The following is an 18709-nucleotide window of genomic DNA, read 5'->3' on the forward strand; positions in this document are numbered from 1 at the left end:
GACCCCTTCGGTGTGTTTTATGAGACTGGGTAAAGCTTTCCAGCTACATATGTGTGCATTAGATTCACAATAGCAGGGGTAATAGAAAACACATTGTACCTGCAAATTGTTAGTAATGCTACACCCAACAGGAAACATTCTGAACTGGAACAGGAACAAAAAGGGCAATGATAGTGACGGTTTACCTGGTGTCTTGGTGAGGGCCGTCCTGCAGAAGGAGGTCGGGTGTGGGTCTGTCGCAGTGGAGGCTCTGGCTATAAAGCCCCCCTAAATGACCCCCCACCAGCAGTGGCAAGCTCTGCCCACATCGCATCAGGGCGCCCTCAGCGTCACCCAGCACAGTGTCTACATCCTTCTCTGAGCAGTAGGCACCATTCACTGGAAACAGAACAGGAGAAATATTACTAAACGGGGGAAAATCCGCATGAGGATATTACAGTGTGTTTTAGCCAGCAGAGCACTGACCCAGCGTCACTCTCAAATTAAGAACTGGCTAAGCAGATTGGACTAAATGATCTACTGACTGCACTGGAAGAATAATCAGTTTATAGTGGGACCCATGCCATCACTGACATGTTGAAATCCTATTAGATTATGAATATTCTCTTGAGGGATAACTGCTGGCTGCCACAACTGGAGTATCTAGTGATATATGGAGAGCTCTTTGGCAAAGTTCAACTGGTGACAGTAAGAATAACGCCAGAGAGATTTATTGCAAGATATTATTGCTGGAGTAATTGTACTCCAAATGGCGATGCGTCCATTTTGGAAAAATAAACTAGCTCAAATGAATGTTTCCGAAAGATCCAGCCAGTTAGAGTGTGAGCGCTGAATCAATCAAGAACTTAAATTACATACTGTCCTTTTCAGTTTACCATCAGTTTTTCTAATGTTATACAATTAATCCTTTTGTAAAAACAGTGAGCTCATTAATTGATTTAATTATTTGTCATTTTATTTATTCAATCGCAGAATTATTTCTTTTGGGAAAAGTGTGGTGTAAATACTCAGTGAGTGCCAGTCAAGGAAAATTGGTTCTGATTCTTGTAGATATTTCGTCTCTCATTCAAAGGGCTTCTTCAGATATTTAAGTCCATCCAAAAAGTAACCATGGTGAAGGAACAATTTATAACAAATTAATGTGTTGTATCAGCAAATGACCTGTTTGGTGAGGAAGGAGCATGGGGAAAAAGTGCTAATAATTTAAAATCTGCAATTTCTTCATCAATATTTAATTATATATATTTTTGAGTGTGTTTGTTTTATTCCTCAGACACATTTCCGAGATAACTGAGCATATTTTTAAGATTGTTATTTTTGTCATCCTTTTTATCGGACCAGTTTGAATATCTGATATGAAATAAAGGCTTTACAAATGTGAGCAGAACCATGATAAAAGTAGGAAAGAGAGAGATGAAGGTGAACGAAGGGCCTCGGTGTATTAGGAAATATTTGTGAAGGGTAAGCTGATATCCCCACACACTCGTGTGCAGGCGTCCACGCGTCCCCTGTTCCAACTTTCCTAACTCAATTTCTCAAATTCAATTTTCTCCTAACGATGTTATTGACAATGTTATCGCACACCATGAGCTATTATAAATAAAGTCACCCAAACACCCTGAATGTGAGCGAAAACATAAGAAAGGGTACTGGAAATGAATAAAAAGGATATAAGGGGGCAAAATGTAAAAATAGTGAGAGAAATATATCCAGCAAAACGAAGGAAAAAAGACTGAAAAACAGGAGAAAGACATTACAACATGAGTAACAAATGGGGAGGGAGAGTAAACAGTAGAAAAGAGAAAGGGAGGAAGTGTTTTGGAAAATGGGAAAAAGGTTACAAGAACGAACAAAAGACGAGAAAAAACAATGGCACTTTGTGAGCCATATTATCCTCTGTTTTAGGAACATCTTTTTACATTTCCCTCCTACAGATGATGTATGATTAGTCTCCTCTGCATTTGTCTCGTCACGGGTTACAGCAGAAACACAAAGGAGCGTAGAAAGGGCCGGGCGAGCAATGCAAACGGCCCAGTATCGCCAGGGGACCGTAGGAACAACGCTGGTTTCACTCAAAGCTGTTAACAGAAGGCAAAATGTCTTTCAGCTCTGGTCTGTTTTCAAGCAATACAAATCATTCTGTTTACCAAATTCTGGACTGTAGTGTCTTTTTTGTTTTATTTCTTTCTTTTTTTTAACTGCTTATTGGCTCACCAGTGTTTCTGTATGAAAGTTTCAAGGCCTGCTGATGTGAAGCCAAGTGTTTCCCTGCCTCAGGTCAGGGGTAATTCAACCAGGATGGCCAAAAGTGACTTGAGTCAGGTTAAAGATGACTAACATCATCAGAGATCTTTTAATTAGGTCTTGACTGTCCGTATGCATGCACACAAAAACACAAACAACCAAATAAAATCAATGTCATCATAAAGCACTGGATGGATTGGCAGTCGGTCAATGAAGTCTTGACTGGATGCACATGCTCTTTCTCACACACATATCACAGTCATCACCATATAAAACACAGACCCACACCAGGCGGCCCGGTAAATGTAACCCCAATTATGAGACGATGCTCTTTAAAAGCTTAACGCTCTGTTCCACAAGACAACGCTCGCCAGGAAAAGTCCACCACATAAATGAGTTAGACACAGAGAAAAGACAGAGATGATCCCAGAACACTGATTACCTATATGCAAGGTTTTTAACTAAAAGAGACTGATAGTACAACCAATGTTCTCCAGCATGATTATCTTGGATATGTCACGTTAAAGAGTCTTCACAGCTGCAAATCATTGAATTGATGGGAAGTTGCAATGAGCTTGGTTTTTAATGTCTTTTGCAAAACACTATACCTTTTATTAGGGCTAGCTATTGAACCTGAACACTTTTTAGGCACCAATATTGTAATATTGTAAAATACAATGTTTGAAATGTGCGAGTTCTGTGCCGACATAACATCATGAATTAAAAGGCCTCCACCAGAGACCACAAAAAAATAGGGTCCCCCCTCAGAGTTGCTGTGAGGCAGGAGTTGTTGGTCTTTGTGACATGTGGGGGAGGAAAAGAAGTTTGTTGCTGCTCAGTGCACTAATGGTGCAAGACACTCCATTAGATCGTTGGCAGCAGCTGTTAGTGTGTTTCTTTCAATCATATCATTGTTATTTGCATTTTCTTAGCTTAGCTTGCTCAGTATAGTTAGCCATCTAACGTTTCTCCAAGCTTCCGAAGCTGAACACAGCTAAGTAGTTTAAAACAATTTTATTTCTCGTCTTGTACGGCTGCTTTTGTTCAAACAACATAAGATTTGGCAACTTCAGTATCCGACCCTATCTGGTATCGTCACAAATATCGAGGAACATATGCTCTTAGTGAACGTGTTAAGGAGAAGGCCAAGTTAGGGAATGCTGGATCAACAGACGACCATGTTGACCAATATTATCAGGTTGGCTTATCACAGATATATCAGTATCGACATTTACGTTGTTGAATATGCACCAAAATGCAGAATAATTGGGATAATATATAATTATAAAGTTCTGAGTGAAGTTTACTGTTTCAGTGTAATGATGTATTTTTTTGACACAATAGTTTGACACACATTAGAGGGATATTGCAAAAAATGTGTACATTGGCCAATATATCGATATCAGAATTTTTTACTCCCAAATATCGGTATTGGCCCCTAAAAATCGGTCGAGCTTTAAACTTTTAAAGTCCCATTTGTTTTTAAGATGTTTTTCTCTTGTCATGTTCTTTCCTAAGAAGTTACAAAAAACATCTGGAATTTTTACTTTCACAAGTGTTTTAATTGGATCGTAGAGTTTGCGTGACAATTTGTGGCAGATTCATCTATCAGTCTGTTAAAAGAGTGTCACTCAAATCCCTCTTGCATTCCTTTAGTTCAGTTCAAATACAAAAAGGTAGCACTACATCCAAAAGGGGCTTAAAAAAGACCTGCTTGCTAACAGAGCGTGTCCAACAGAGCGTTGCATTGTGTTGCGAAAGCTCAAGTGGACCTAAGTAACTCCATCCTACAGACACCTTCTGAGCGTCTCCAGGACATTGAAGTCGGAGTGTTAAATGAGTGTTAAAGGTCTTGATCCCCCTGCTGCAGAAAGTTGGTTCACCACTGATTTAGAGCTTTGCTACATTAACAGAATCAGTCATGCTCAGGTTGGGGAAACAGGCTCCTCAACATATGGTGGCCTGGATCGGACCCAACAGTAAATTCAGTTTATATTGAATGTGCCATGGTAATTCAGCGTTGAACATTTCATTGTGTGTTAGAGCCTAGTTTGATCAGGAGGTGGAAGCCAGAGAGAGCATCAGGGACTGAGGTGAAATGTAAGACCTTCCAGCAGCAGTGACAGGAGGGAGAAAGGAAAAAAAGAGAGAGAGTATGTGTTTATGTGAATGAATGAGTGAGAAACTGTGAGACAGAGAAAGAGAGAGATGACCATCCCTCTTTTAAATGCGCAGAGTTCAAAGGTGGTCTGCTGAGCAGGGCAGCTGTGTGTACATCATACTTTACATTCCTTTGGCTCTGGATTTGAATATTTCCATGAAATGTTCTGGGGAAAACTTTACCGCTAGCAACGCTATGGAGCAATATTTTTATAAGTAGGTCCCCTATCGGCATTTAATTAGTCTCAATGCCACCACACATAAAAACCAGGCGCGTGAACGTGATGTAAGCGCACAGAACTGTATTCACGAGAAGAAAACGATAAGCACAAGGGAGCTTATGGAAGCTTCTCCCACAAGCACGTTGATATTGCCACTCTTTTGATTGGTCACTTGAATACTGACTATGACCTTTGATTGGCTGCTTGGTTTGAACACTGACACAATCAAACCAGACCCTCATGAAGGGGGCAAGTAAGTCTGACAATAAGTTAACATTTTTCAGCAATCTCATTTCAATAATGTTTGAAAATATTGATTTTGTTTACTGTATCCATCCACTAAAGACCTAATGATCTGTGTTAGAAAAGCTAACATCACCTTGCAAAAGTTCGCCAAAGGTGGGTTACTGTGGGTGCTGAAAGAAACTAACCAAAGGTGAAGAGACATTAGCCGCCGTCTATTCCATCCCCATCTCCAAAGTCTCACAAGTCAACTTGACGTGCGAGCGAGTGTCTAGCTGTTGCAACTGTTGATTCAACTGATCAACAGTTTGTGGCAGTAATGTGCAAAGAAGCATGGCAATACAACCCACAAAACAGAAGAGGATTTCTAACAAGTGAACATGGATGTGAATGATACAGGTTACAAAGAAATCTCCTTTGTAAAGTGAATGTTTTCACCACATTGGTTAGACCTCAAGGATTCACTGGTAAAAAAAAAGACAAAAAAAACACTGAATGTGAATATAACTTTTGTTTGTTCACACAGAAACTCCACATTGCACTTTTCAGATGATTTAAATATGTGGCCACAGTAATTTCAAACATTCCTAGCATTTACAGTTAATCCCCTCCAGATTATCTATGGAGATAGAGCCAAGCATTGCCCCCAATTTTAGTCTAGCACCTTCGAACAAGCAGGGTGGGATGCTGCTCTGATATACACAGTTGCAAGCATTCAGGCCCAATTAGGAGTGACGCTGTAGGGGCGTGAGATCAGGCGAAGCAGGGGCAGAGAGAAAGACAGAGAAAGAAAGAGGTACGACAGTGCCAAAAGCACCAGGGGCAAATGTTGTGTTCAGTACGGAGACCATGTACAGATGTGCTGGCTCATCCTCACAAAGAGTCACTGATGTCAGCGTTGCCAACTAAAGACATGGGCACAAATAAGGACTCTATTGTTATCCGCCTCTTAAAACAGGGACTGTGGATAAGGAACAATCCCTGTTGATAACATGTCTAATAACCCTCTTACATCTAAAGTGCTATGTTCCGTTCCATAAATGTCATCACATGGTATCTATTCTCTCACTCTGCCACATCTACTCTTCTCTCCTGTATAATTAAAGTAGCACATTCCTTCAGTGAGCATCACTGCAGGCTGACGGTAAACTGAGGAGCTCGCTGATATGCACAAAAGGAGATGACAAATTAAAGGAACAGTATGTCAGTCTATACGCTCCATTTCACATGAATATGAAAATTAATGCTTCCTACAAGAGTGTAATTATAAAGGGATAAACGTGGTTATTCGAGAACTTGTTTTTGGACGTGTAGGATTTATTTTTTGGCTGAGGTCGTGGAGGCAAACAAGTTTCCAATCACCCTGCAATACGCTTGCTCTGATTTCATCTATTTGTCATGTTTCCTTCTCGTCAAAATCCTTTGGGAACACGGCGCACAAAGCCGTAAAACTCAGATGCATCATGATCGTGAGTGGAAAGAGCTTTTAATCCTTCTCCTGCTGATGAATGCAGCCACTGTGACCATGGAGGCTGAGAAATAAGACAATAGACAGGAACAACGAATGAATGCAGACTCAATAATTCTGATAATTAGGGCACGACTCACTCTTTAGTGGGAGGTTGCGGTCAGTGTGACGGTACTTACATTGATTGTTGAACACGCTTCACATACTGGACGAATTTCACATTGGGAAACGTGGCCAGTTAGGGTGCGCTGTAATTGAACACCTATTCAGGCTGCCTCAGGGGCTGATGATCAGAGTCATGTTCAAGTTCAGCGGTGTTGTGCCTTGGCTAAAAAATCTCTCCTGACCTCAGTGACTAATAAATGACTAATAAAGCAGAGCAGACACATGTCTCCAATCTAGCAGAGCATAACCCCTTCTGAAACAACATAGCTATTATCCCAAGATACGCAGTTATGACTGCATTACCATACAAAGCATTCCAGTCTATACAGTATTGAAAAGATCAAACCACATCATCACATAGTCGAAGGTCTATGTCCCTGTCTCCCTCAATGAATCCCTCTCCTTTCTGCAGTCCTCCACAGACAATACCAGTCCTCCATCTGATCAGCAGATGGTCTGGACAGCATTATTAAGTGTAATTGGTGGTAATCTGGGGCGATTTTTTATTTTGGTGACACTTCATCTTCTATAATTCTCGCCTCTCCCTTTTAAGTCACCTAAGCGTTGTGTTAAGTGCCAGAGTGAGACTTTGCTTGTGCCAGCGTTTAATGTGTTCAAGTCTTCAGAGACATGCGGGCCTCAATGAAAAGCAGATGTAGAGATGGATGGAGGAGGAAAGGAGAGCGATCAGAGGTGTACTGTACTTGAAGCAGGAGGAGGCTGTTGGAGGGGGAGCTGGGTGTTGGAGAGGGAAACGGAGTGTCAGGAGCGTGATGCAAACATCTGAACCCAAGGTACAACAAGCTGCCAAAACCGCAAGACAGATGCCTCTGGAAATCCAGTGTGACACCTCAACTGGCCCCACTTTGGCTCCATAAATCATACACTCAGCACTTAAACAGTTAATAATGATCATTTTATTCCTTGCTGCACCGAACACCCCCACCTGCCATCGCCCACCCCCCTCCTTCCTCTCTGTCAACAAGAGACAGGTCAACAGATACAAGTGTGCAACAGCAGGCAGCAGGACTTTGTAGAAGGATGCTCTGGTTGTGCGTCTTGTCCGGTGCAGATGTTGCGTATTAGGGTCCAAAGCCTTCCCTGGCCTCTCTGAATCTCATAACTCATGTCTATATTTGTGTCTGCGGCATAGGCCCGGAACTTATTTGTTTGCTTAGTAATAGATGTATGATTGAAAAACCTGGGGGCACAAGTAAATGAAAAATAACAATGTCTACTCCTCTTAAAGCAGGTGCAGAGCAAAGGGGAGAAGAAAAACTCTATTAAATTACAGTTGGAGCACAGAAATGTCAGTGTTTTCGTAGCAGGATTACCAGTACCAGCAGACATGAGAACTATCATGAGGATAAAATCAATTTGTTCCAGCTGATTTAAGCCGCTCTCAACCAGGTATCTTTGTTCCTCCCTGTTTTCTCATGCTCAGCTTGGTCGCACAATAACCTCAGATTGGCTGCTAGAAAGTCGAAAGTAATGCAGAGGGACTCGTGGTTCCAGATGCTTGAAGCTTGTACTATTTCTGGGCATAAAAATATCCTATTTCAGCTCCAAAAAAGTAATAACATTACAGAAATCATTAGTATATATAACAACAAATGAGCCCAGTCATCCAAGCAAACCTCTGTGTGGATACATCTGGTTGTTCACACTAAGTGGCACCAAAGTTTAAGTCATACTGATGAATTCAGCGGTCAGTAAATGATTAGCTCTCCTGCCTTTTGGAGAAGAGGGCACATGTTGTGGGAAGCAGGCGTCCTCATAATACCAAGCTCTTCAAATGGAGCAGTGCTAACCGCAGTCATGAACATAAACAAATAGTTGGCAGCCAACAATACTCCCATCTCCAACCCCATCAATTTACCCCACCCACCCCATCTCGGTGCCAGGCTCGGTGCCCGCTGAGTCCCAAAGACCAACCAGTTTACCACAGAGAGGGCGATGTAAGTCAAAACCCAAACACAGGGGAAAATGTTGTGGGATTATGTGACTACACACACACACACACACACACACACACACACACACACACACACGCACCTCTCTCTTTCTGTCACTCACACACCCAAACCAAAAAGAACACACTCACACTGAGCTCAGAGGATGATGCACTGAATGGCCGTTGGTCATTCCTGATTGCTTCCCACAACCTCCTACTAACCGCCACAGCCAATCATTATCTCTGCTGTCCCTCTTGATTAACATAATTAAAACTTTACACTTGCACATGTCACCACCTGGTGGTAGCACCTTGTCACTGGTTGTGCCCTCTGGGCCATCCTGTTTGAGAAGAAATCCATGAACAGGTGATGCACACCAAAGAGCTCAGAAAAAATATTCTGTTATCAAATTATAATTTTAGATTTGCCTCTAAAGCAGCTCATCATCAGCTTTGTTGCACGTGATTCCTTGGACTGCAAACATGACATATTTTATTAGAAGATCTGATCCCACCCTGATAAGTTCAGTGACCTGGCAAGTGACATATTTTGATTTTTAATTTCAATCCAGGATATTGTTCCAGACATTGTGTCGTTTTCATTTTTTATTAAGTCACTGGTAGGTAAACCTCCTAACTTCATGAAGGTTATAATTTCCTGTTCAGTTGAAACTGTTGATTTGACTTAATAGTCATTTTGGCAGCTGTAGCTTGTGGTGCTGTTGAATTGTAATACATTACATTGAGAGCCCTCTCTGATAGCACATATTTATTTAGTTAACCCTCTTTGTTCACTAGCTTTAGCTGGTTAAACCTTTTGAACTAGCCAGTGTATATCCCGAGGAACTGATGTATACTTTGCACAGTTTTACATATATAAATCCTAATTTTGCACCACTCTGTTACATACTAATATAAAAATGGAGTCACGGCAGTACCAGTCTTTTACATTTGCGTCCCTATGCTCTCAGTGTAAGCTGCTCTTTAAATAAGCATCAGATGCTCAGAAAGTGATGTGTTTATGTTTCGGAGAGCTAAAACAGTGAGATGATCAGAATCAACAGAACCGAGTAATTAACATAAGCAATGATAACCAGATGATATCTGAACAGAGAAAGACTAGAGCTCAGCATACAGAAACCCAGACTTAATCAGCAGGAAATCCAAGGAAAAGGCCTCATAGTACTTGAAGACACTGTTTGCACACTGACCTCTGGGAAGCTCCATAAGAAGAAACACCACAGCAATGATTGATTATCACAAAAATAAGCATATCTTCTATCTTTAAGTCAAACTCTTTTAGAGTATTTGTTAATATAACAAAAATGTGCATATTCAACAAACCACTTCAAAGTCACCAGTAGCCACAACTCTATCCTGACAATCACTATCATAACAAGATTTTGCCCACAAATCTGTACACTGCCAGGATTAATCACAGACAATCACAACTTTTACAAGAAGTGCTCAGCCAAACCACATCCTATAATTTGACTGAAAAGCCACATAATTGTAAAGGCGAAACAGTGCACAAAGCGTCAGTAAGGCCTGTGGACTGACTTGATAGACCAGCGGACTGACAAGACGTGATGCACTTGGCTGGCAGACGTGACAGGGACGTCTGGCTTAGTGACAGACACCTTTATAGGGCTGCTGAACAACATGGCTCCGGAGCCGGGCCAACAGTGCTGAAACCTCGGCATGGGATCAGGAAGTGCTTCAAAGCCAGACAAGAGGCTGCTCTGTTTTGGGAGGCAGCAGTTAATACTGGCAGAGTAATGTAGCCCAGTCCAGAGGACTGACGAGCGCTCGTCACACTGCACCCTCAGAAAAAGTGTTTAAGGTGAGACCGGTACTCTTCTCAACAGAAACAAGTTATTTCCAGCAACAACTAAACATAAATAATGTTGCAAAGTACTTTAAAACATTTCAAATCAATGTTTATTTGAATGGTTTTAAATACGCTATTCCTGAGTGGCTGTGTTTTTGTCTGTGTTTGCACTAATGTGTGTGTATGTGTTCACTCATGAGAATAACCAGTGTATATAAATCTGCTGTAAAAAATAAACATGGCGATTTAGTGCAGAAGCTGCGTTTCCCTCGCCTGAACAATCGGCCTCAGTTTGTCTGTGTGCCCGCTCGAGTCGTATCAAAACACAGCAGTCATCCCTCTGAAACTGCAGTGAAATCAAAACCATTTGTCAAACATCAGCGTGGCCCTCCATTTGTCAAAATTACTATAATAGCTCAATAAATCTGCACTGTAAAGAACAGCTGGGCTAGAAAAAAGCTTTAGTCAAACAGAGGTCATTTGTAATGAGAGCTTGATTCTCATATTGACTTAAATTCAATGTGACATACTGTAGCAAAAAAAAATGACAGCACAATTTTATGTCCCTTGTTTTTCCATTTGTGTAAATGCAAATTGCATTGAGAAATGTCATGGGTAAAATAACAGACCCAGTCTTTGTTTCTTTTATAATGACACAGTTCCTAAGTATTGGTAAATGACAAAATGAAATCCATAAAATTGACTACTAGAGCTGAGTTATGACCGTTCTTTGAAAAACAGCATATTTGGACATTTGAATGTTCATATTCCAAAATGTTGAGGATCTTAAAACTTTGTTATTGTGATTAGTTTGGTGTTTGCATGTCCAGTTTCTAGGTGTGTAGAATGTGATCAAGTAGTTAAGAAGGTGGCCAGGTAGGTAAGTTAAGAATTGAATAGAGAAGCATTTATTGCTGTATAAGACCAAAGGAAAAAAAACAACTTTTTTTCCAAACAGCCTTTGATGAAAGAGACTCAGGGGGATTTGAGCTTTAAGCTAAATGCCAATACACATGGCAACATGCTCATAATGACAATGCTTACATTCTGATGTTTAGCAGGTACAATGTTTACAATGTAGTTAGGGTTAGTTTTTAAATCTGGTGTCTCTAGTGACTTTTTCGGGTTGTACGTCAAACCAGCAATTGGGTTGCCAGAGGTGAAGTGGGTGAGCTACCGCAGCCATAGATCAGGAAGCAAGTAAGATTATGGTGTGGCCTATGGCGGGAAAAACCTTAAAGCATTGGAGATGGAGCGCTAACCTGTACACATACATCTTGAGCACGCATAAATGGTGTTACTCTCACTCCCACCATAGTGGTTGAGAATTGAAAATGAAATGTGTGAACATCATGCTGGTACAAAGCCAAAGCCATTAAGATACATTGTCTGGGAACCACAAATGTCTGTACAAAATACTCTGTTGTTCTGCTGTACCTCCCATTACTAATGCTTTGTTAGCCTAACTCATCAATGTCCCTGTGACGTGTTCACTCCGGTCCGAGAGGCTGTCGCAACAAAACTCACAGTACTCCTTCAGCCCTCTTCAGCCAGCACCCAATATTTACAAGCAATCCCAAATCTGTGAGAGAATTCGATTGAACACAGATGGCAGGAAATTCCTCGGAAATGACAGTGGCCAAGCTCAACCACAGAACATGAGAGTATCTCCGTGTAGCAGACGCATCGAGGCCCATCTGACAGGTATCTGTCTTCTTCTCGCCCAGCACTGCCTCCCGCCATCGATGACAGTTTGACAAAAGTGGAGATTTATATGACTTCTGTAAAACAAGTGATCAATTTGCAGCAATTACTGTATATCTTTAATGGTTTAGAGGCAGCAGTGGGGGAGAAATAAATGAATAGTTAGGAAAACGTCTGGAGGAAAATTCCCTTGATGGCCGGTGGTCCAACTGAGAGGTTGAATTTGAGTTGGTAATTAGATCACATTTGAATGGAGCAACATTTGAAAATGATTATTTTGTTACCTACACACAGTGCACATAACCTTCTGTTATTCTCAGAGGGGATGCTAGTTGTTTAAAACAAGGGCCAAACCAGATGTTCTGTGAACCAAAAGAGGAATCCAATTTCACTTCCTACTTCTTTGGTACTTTTTGTTGTTTTAGCGCAGGAAGAATAATGGAATGTTACTTTGTGAAAAGGATATGTTCAAAGCATGCATGGTAATTGCTTTGGCTTTTGAAGTTTCCGGTTAACGTTGAGGCCAGCAATTCTCCACAGTGTCCGTAATGAATATTAGCTAGTCGGGGTGTTTAGGGGTTAACTCACCCCCAAAATGGAGCTCTTTGAGAAAAATTTGTTTTTCAAAAGCCCACAATTTGCTTTGACAGCAGAGGCACAGAGGGGAAGCTTTTATTTTGATTTGATTATTGATGTTGTTTCATGTCACTGGTTTCCAAACCCTTACATTTCAGCACACAAAGTAAGCAGTCACTACTCAAACATAAGTATCCTCAAACACACAGGGCACAACACACAAGGGAAAGCACACTGTAACAATGTGAGAGGATTCAACTGTGGTACAAACATTATCTGATGATGCACTGCAATTCAGCAATAAGTGAGATGACTTCACGTGTTGTCAAACAGGAAATGAGGAAGATCACTCAGCTTGAGTCAAGAATGACACTGTTCATTTAAAAATGATTCAGAAAAGTTTCATAAGACTCGAACATTTTGTTAAATGATAAAACAATTCCCTATTGTTGACAATTTTAACACACAGCAAAATGGTGAATATTCTGGAGCTGACTCAAAGAGGAACTGTGCACAGCAGTCAACATCTGCCACCAAAGGGCATTAACTTGGCTGAAAAATGACCGTAACCCGTGCTAGAGAGGAACCTCCTCCTTGACTCAGAGGGCACCACAGTATTTGGGCTTTCATAGATATGTAGAATAAATAAGAGAGGGCCCCACTGAGCAAACCTGTGTTGAGTTTCAAACCACACATACCTAAGGAAGTCAGCAATACCATTCTTTTATTGTGTGGGGAGTCCTCATTCACCAAAGGCTTTGGCACGGAGGCCCACCCCCACTCACGACCGCACACACACACACACACTCACAAACACAGATCACACATAGAGACAGGAACATGCACTCTAGGTAACTCGAGATGGACAGTCCACCAGACATTATACATCACTCCACATCAGACGGAGCTGCTGTGAGGAGGATGAGGAGGAGGGGCTGCAGATCATAGTTGACCTCTCATCTCTCTACAACCTCAGGAAGAGCCCACTGTTTGAGCAGCGATGGCATGACTCCTGCGCCCCTGTGGTTACAGGGACTAAGGCACAGTGGGGCCTGTAAAAACCTAAAATGGTACCAAATGACACCTATGGAAAACACATTCAATCTTGTGCGGTGGGAGGTCAATACACAGCTATTTACACAGACAGCAGCGCTCTGTGTTGGAACGGACAGGGCCACCATCAAAGAGCTTTATGAGCAAATATATTCTCACTGCGTAAGCGTTTTAGATGTCCAGGCATTAAAGAGCCTCCTGTGTTTTCCCTTCTCTTGTTTAATGGCTGTAATAAGATTCCTTTTATTATGATTTCTGCTCTCACTGCGTCCCTTCACCGTGTGAGTCAGCCAATGGTTACGGCCAAAGTGAGACGTGAGTTTTGTCTCAGAAGTGAAAGAGTTTTGTCTCAGAGTCGGAACCTGTCACTCTGTTATACTGTGACTCAGCCCCAGAGCCTTCAATAACATCACAATAACTGAGATATACAGGGCATAAAGAGGTATTTAATTTGGTACTTTAACAAGATGTCAAAGTTTTTTTTTGTTTTAGTATATCCTGACGCATGTGGGATAAACAGTGTAAACTGTAAACAAAAGACAACACACTTGATCTATCGCCTGTAGACCAGTCATCTCAGGTGAGCTTGCATGGAAAGAATAAATGAGAGTTCCCACAGATCCTACTTATACCTTGCTTAGTACTAGGGTTGCAGCAGTATGATTATTTCACTTTTCAGTCATGTTTTTTCAATTTCAGTTGGTGTTAAGGTCAACATTTGTGGTGCAGCATGACAATATGTCAAAAGTTAGATTTACTGCTGAGGAACTAAGTACTAAATGTTTATTTCAACCTGTTTGAGATAATTGTAGGTTGTTTTAATATATTATCTCTTCACTAAAACAATCTTATCCTGAATCAATATTGCCTATCACTTTACAAGTAAAGACACATTCCTCTGAATTCTGCAGATCCATTTTTGATCACTACTGAAAACTGTAAAAAAATAAATAAATAAATAAATAAAATCAACAGATTCCATCTGGGTCTGCTCATGACATATCTAAAGTTCACATATACAGTGAGTCACATAAACCACATACTGCTACGCAAAATGCATGGTACAGTTGCATACCATTCCACCACTCCCCAGACCTCATCTGCTGTCATTTCTCTATTATCCACTCGTGAATTATAACAATAATAATCAAGTGAAAAAGTTAGAAGAAAAAAGAAAAGAAAAAACTAAGTGGAAAGAAACAGAACAGAGTGTGTTAAACCCAAAAGGGAAAACTGGAGGTTGCTAGCTGATAGATTTTTGGATGGGTCTGTGGTGAGAAGGGGTCTAATCAGATGATAACGAGCACAAATAAAGAGATCATTCTTCATCACCGTCTTGGCCTCTGCCCTGTGTGTTGTTTGGCTGCTCTTGGCCCGAGAGTGCTATGTCTGAATAAAGAGGGAACCTCGAAAGGGCTCTGGCCTGTACCATGTGTCAAGCCTTTCACATAACCTGGCATTCATTGTGAAGCTCTTTTACGAACCATAAAAAATATTCATTTCGCCCCTGACCTGTTTTCCAATATAGTCTCCAAACCCATAAAAGGGTTTGCTTTTCATTTATTTTTATTTGAAGAACTTTGAAATGCAAATGTTTGTTTCCTTGCACGTAAAAATTGAGAGAAGCCATCTTAAAAGAGAAATTTGATGTGAAATATGAATTCTGGCCATTTTACATCATCCCTAACATAAACATGCGGGTTCTCAGTGCAAGTCTTTTTGTGCTGTTAAATGAGTGTACTTTGGCAGGCTGCAGTGTACATATACTGATGCTTTGCCTCTCTCGCTGGACTCCTTCATGGCTCAGAGCTCTTGAGGCTTGTAGAAGACTGGCATCTTTACAGTGGCCTAGGTTGGCCATATTTTCGTGTCAAATGACAGGCCTGGCCCTGTAAAAGTGGGCGCTGTGGTAAGCTGTGCATTTACATTTACAGCTAAAGCTATCAAGGACATGGCTAACGAGTCCTGTTGACTTTTGTTGAATTGCGGTTTTAGAGGTTTTACATCAAATACTTCTTTAACTGCAGCCTTTTCTAGCCTTCATATGAAAGTACATCCACGCTAAGCTTCATTTTTTTTAAAATATTCTATTCAGTTTATAGTTACTGTTGAACTTCCAATTTTTTTTCTCGTTGGAATAAAAAGCAGCATTCTTTGGAATGATAATGACTGTGTTTTTGGAAAAACTGTTGAAGATTTATTGTTCCCAGTGTATCAAATTGTTCTAAAAAATTTACAAATAATAAAAAACGCACACTGGCAGTTTATGCTGGTTGCCAGTACCCCGCTGCCATTTATGTCCAATCAGATATGAGTACCAAGACAATCAAATGCATAACAATGCACAGATGCATAACAATGTCTCAAAAATAAATTGGAGTATTCATCACTTATAAACTACTGAAAGCATATATACTGTTAAATTTCACAATACATCCTGCATCATAGTCGATAGTGAAAACATACTTGCAATGTTTCTTGCAATACCTCTCAAAGGCGACGAGTTACAGCACAAGTTTTGATGCTTAATTCAACATGTCAGGCTGTTCTACGTACAAAGTCCGACTCTGTGCCTGAGCCTGGCAAGAGACCTGAAGTGGTCAGAAAATGTGGCTAGGCACATGTTAACTGTGACGGTGTACGAGAAGACGAGGCAGAGTCGTGTCCACTGAGTGTTGGCGGTTGTGTTGTGATCAGGTGGAGTGGGAAAAGTAGTTCAGCAGTAAAACCAAACAGCTTTGTTGGAAAATGGGTAGTGAGAGCGTTTGGGGTTTGGGGATTATTAAGATTATTAAGACACCAATGAAATTTGGTAAAAGAGGCCATCTTTCATCACCTCTACCAGTATCATCTGCTAACAGTATCTGTTCTGCTTTTACCCCTCTAGTTAGTTGGCAGGAGACGCTGTGATGATGCAACTGTGTTCGCTGAACCAGTGATCATCTTAATCGCAAAATCGTTCCATTCAAGCCAGACAGTCAAAATCTTGGCTGTTTGGTTTATGGTTGTCAGTGTGAATTGGTACTTGCTGATTTGGGGGATTTATTTTAACAGTAAATGTAAATCACAGTTTGAGCGTATCGAATGCTTAGAAGGAGAAAAGAAAGCAAGTCAGTTTATTCTACTATTTTTTTGTTTTTGCTTTGTTTGTAACCCATTATGTAAAATACCACAAGTTTTCACAATGTAGCGGAGAAACAATGCTTAAAGTTTATTTATATAGTTCTTTTCCAATTCAGACAACACTATCCCTGAAATATATAATAACCGACGAAACAATAAAACCCTCCTCATTCAGTATGTTTGTGCTCACTAAACATGTCTTGCATCATTTCACCAACAAATCCTGAAAAGCCTGTAACACAGTAGGCCTGTGTTCCTCTGCATGACAGCAAACGCACTGTCAAACTCCATGGAGCGCTGCAGAACGCACCGGGCTGTGTAATGCTGTGGAACAAGCAGCAGGTATTTGTTAGTTAATCAGCGTTTGAATTAAGCTAGAGGACGAGGTTGTGTTCAGGAGCAGCGGGGCTGTTTTGACTAAGCCATCTCAGCGAGGGCCCGGTCATGGAGACTCCCAGCATTTGTTAAAGATTAGTGGCCTAGTCCTGCTGTACTGAGCTCAGGTCAGGCAGAGTGCAGGGCTCGGACGTGAGGCAAGTTTTACCCTATCTCTCCCATCTGCAGCTCTCACACAGCATATCTACTAGTCCGGGTACATGAGACACGCTGAATAATGTGATTAAAGGTTTTGGAGCGGGGGGGTTTGGAGTTCACTGAGGGGAGATTGTACAGAAGTTGTCCCTTCAGGAAGCAGCTTTACCCAGTTTGACAGACAGTCACTAAGGTCATGCCAAAGAGCCACTTATAGCATTTATATAGTAATAAGCCTATAAAGATTGTGCTTCTTATGCTATGTGCTAAATTTCCTACACTGTGTACCATCTGTGTATATTTATTAACTTTGTGTCATGTTTCGTTGGTTTCTTTTGTATGGGAGTGAGCTATCAGATGTGAACACTTCCAGTCAGAGTATCTATGCTAAATAAAGGAATAACAATAGACCACATGCTCTCCGCCTATCATTAGCCAAAAGACTAAATGAAAACCAACTGTGTGGGAACAATAAAATAATTTGTCAAGGGAGAAGTGTGCAGATAAATTCTGCAAAGCATTTTCCAATTGGCTGAGGCTCGGGTACGCTGGGCCAAGTGCTCAGCACCTGGCTGTCACGGCTCTGACGCTGCCTAATTCATTTCAACTTTCAAACACATGCCTATTAGATCACTGTCGATACGAGCTGAAAGTGCCTGATTAGGCTTTTTATCGGTATTAGTCAACATGTGCTGTGAGCTGACTTATTAAGGGCAAAAGTTAGATAAACAGAAACGAGAGAAGAGAGAAATCTTACTCTGCTTTCATCACTCCCTCTATCCGTCCACTAAATCTGTGACTCAGCTTCAGTGAGGACATACTGGGGAAAAAGCCAGATACTCATCCTAAATATTCTTGTCAAAAACTGCTGGTGATATATAAGGAACTGTTTTGAGAAGGTTAACTGGTTACTGAAACCATGGGAACCCGTGTCTTGTCTGTGTGGATAGAAAAATCTAAGCGTATCAGTTTTAGGGGGAGTGAAACTCCTCTCGATGAGTTTTCGCTTCGTCATAAAGGTTGAATGCCGAGGTGGGAAAAACGGCAGTAAATGCCAAACCAGCTAGGACAGCTACGTTCTAGTTCACATTAGGCTCAAATTTCTTAACTTCCATTTTTAAAGTAACCTGCCCACCATCGCCATCTTTATTAAATATGAAAGAAATCAAGGCTTGGAAGGTTCAACAGATGACGATCCAAAACAAACACTTCGAACATTGATGAAAACCGACATCTACACGTCTACACCCACAAACCGCAAATAGCTAATCACATACAGTGTGTGCAAATGCATTCACAATCAAACACAGATATCAAGTATGTCTTCAACTGTCCTAAAGCATTTGATGACCATAATGTCTCTTTGGAGATTGGTTCAGTTGTTGATAAATATCAGTGGCTCAGCACTTACTTATAAGATTTCTTACTCTCGAAAA

At 41.0% G+C, this 18709-nt stretch overlaps 1 protein-coding gene across 6 annotated transcripts in view; it reads right to left on the reverse strand.

Moving 5' to 3' along the window:
- glis1b (GLIS family zinc finger 1b) overlaps positions 1-18709 on the reverse strand; it is an 81903-nt gene that overhangs the window by 45881 nt on the left and 17313 nt on the right. For all 6 annotated transcript variants that reach the window (XM_084354077.1, XM_084354080.1, XM_084354076.1 and 3 more), the window contains one exon: positions 186-378. In XM_084354077.1, coding sequence (XP_084210203.1) covers positions 186-378 — 193 coding nt within the window. The remainder of the gene's footprint in view (positions 1-185; positions 379-18709) is intronic.

This window comes from Pagrus pagrus (genome assembly GCF_965226575.1).
Source record: "Pagrus pagrus genome assembly, chromosome: 6".
Classification (NCBI taxonomy): Eukaryota; Metazoa; Chordata; class Actinopteri; order Spariformes; family Sparidae; genus Pagrus; species Pagrus pagrus.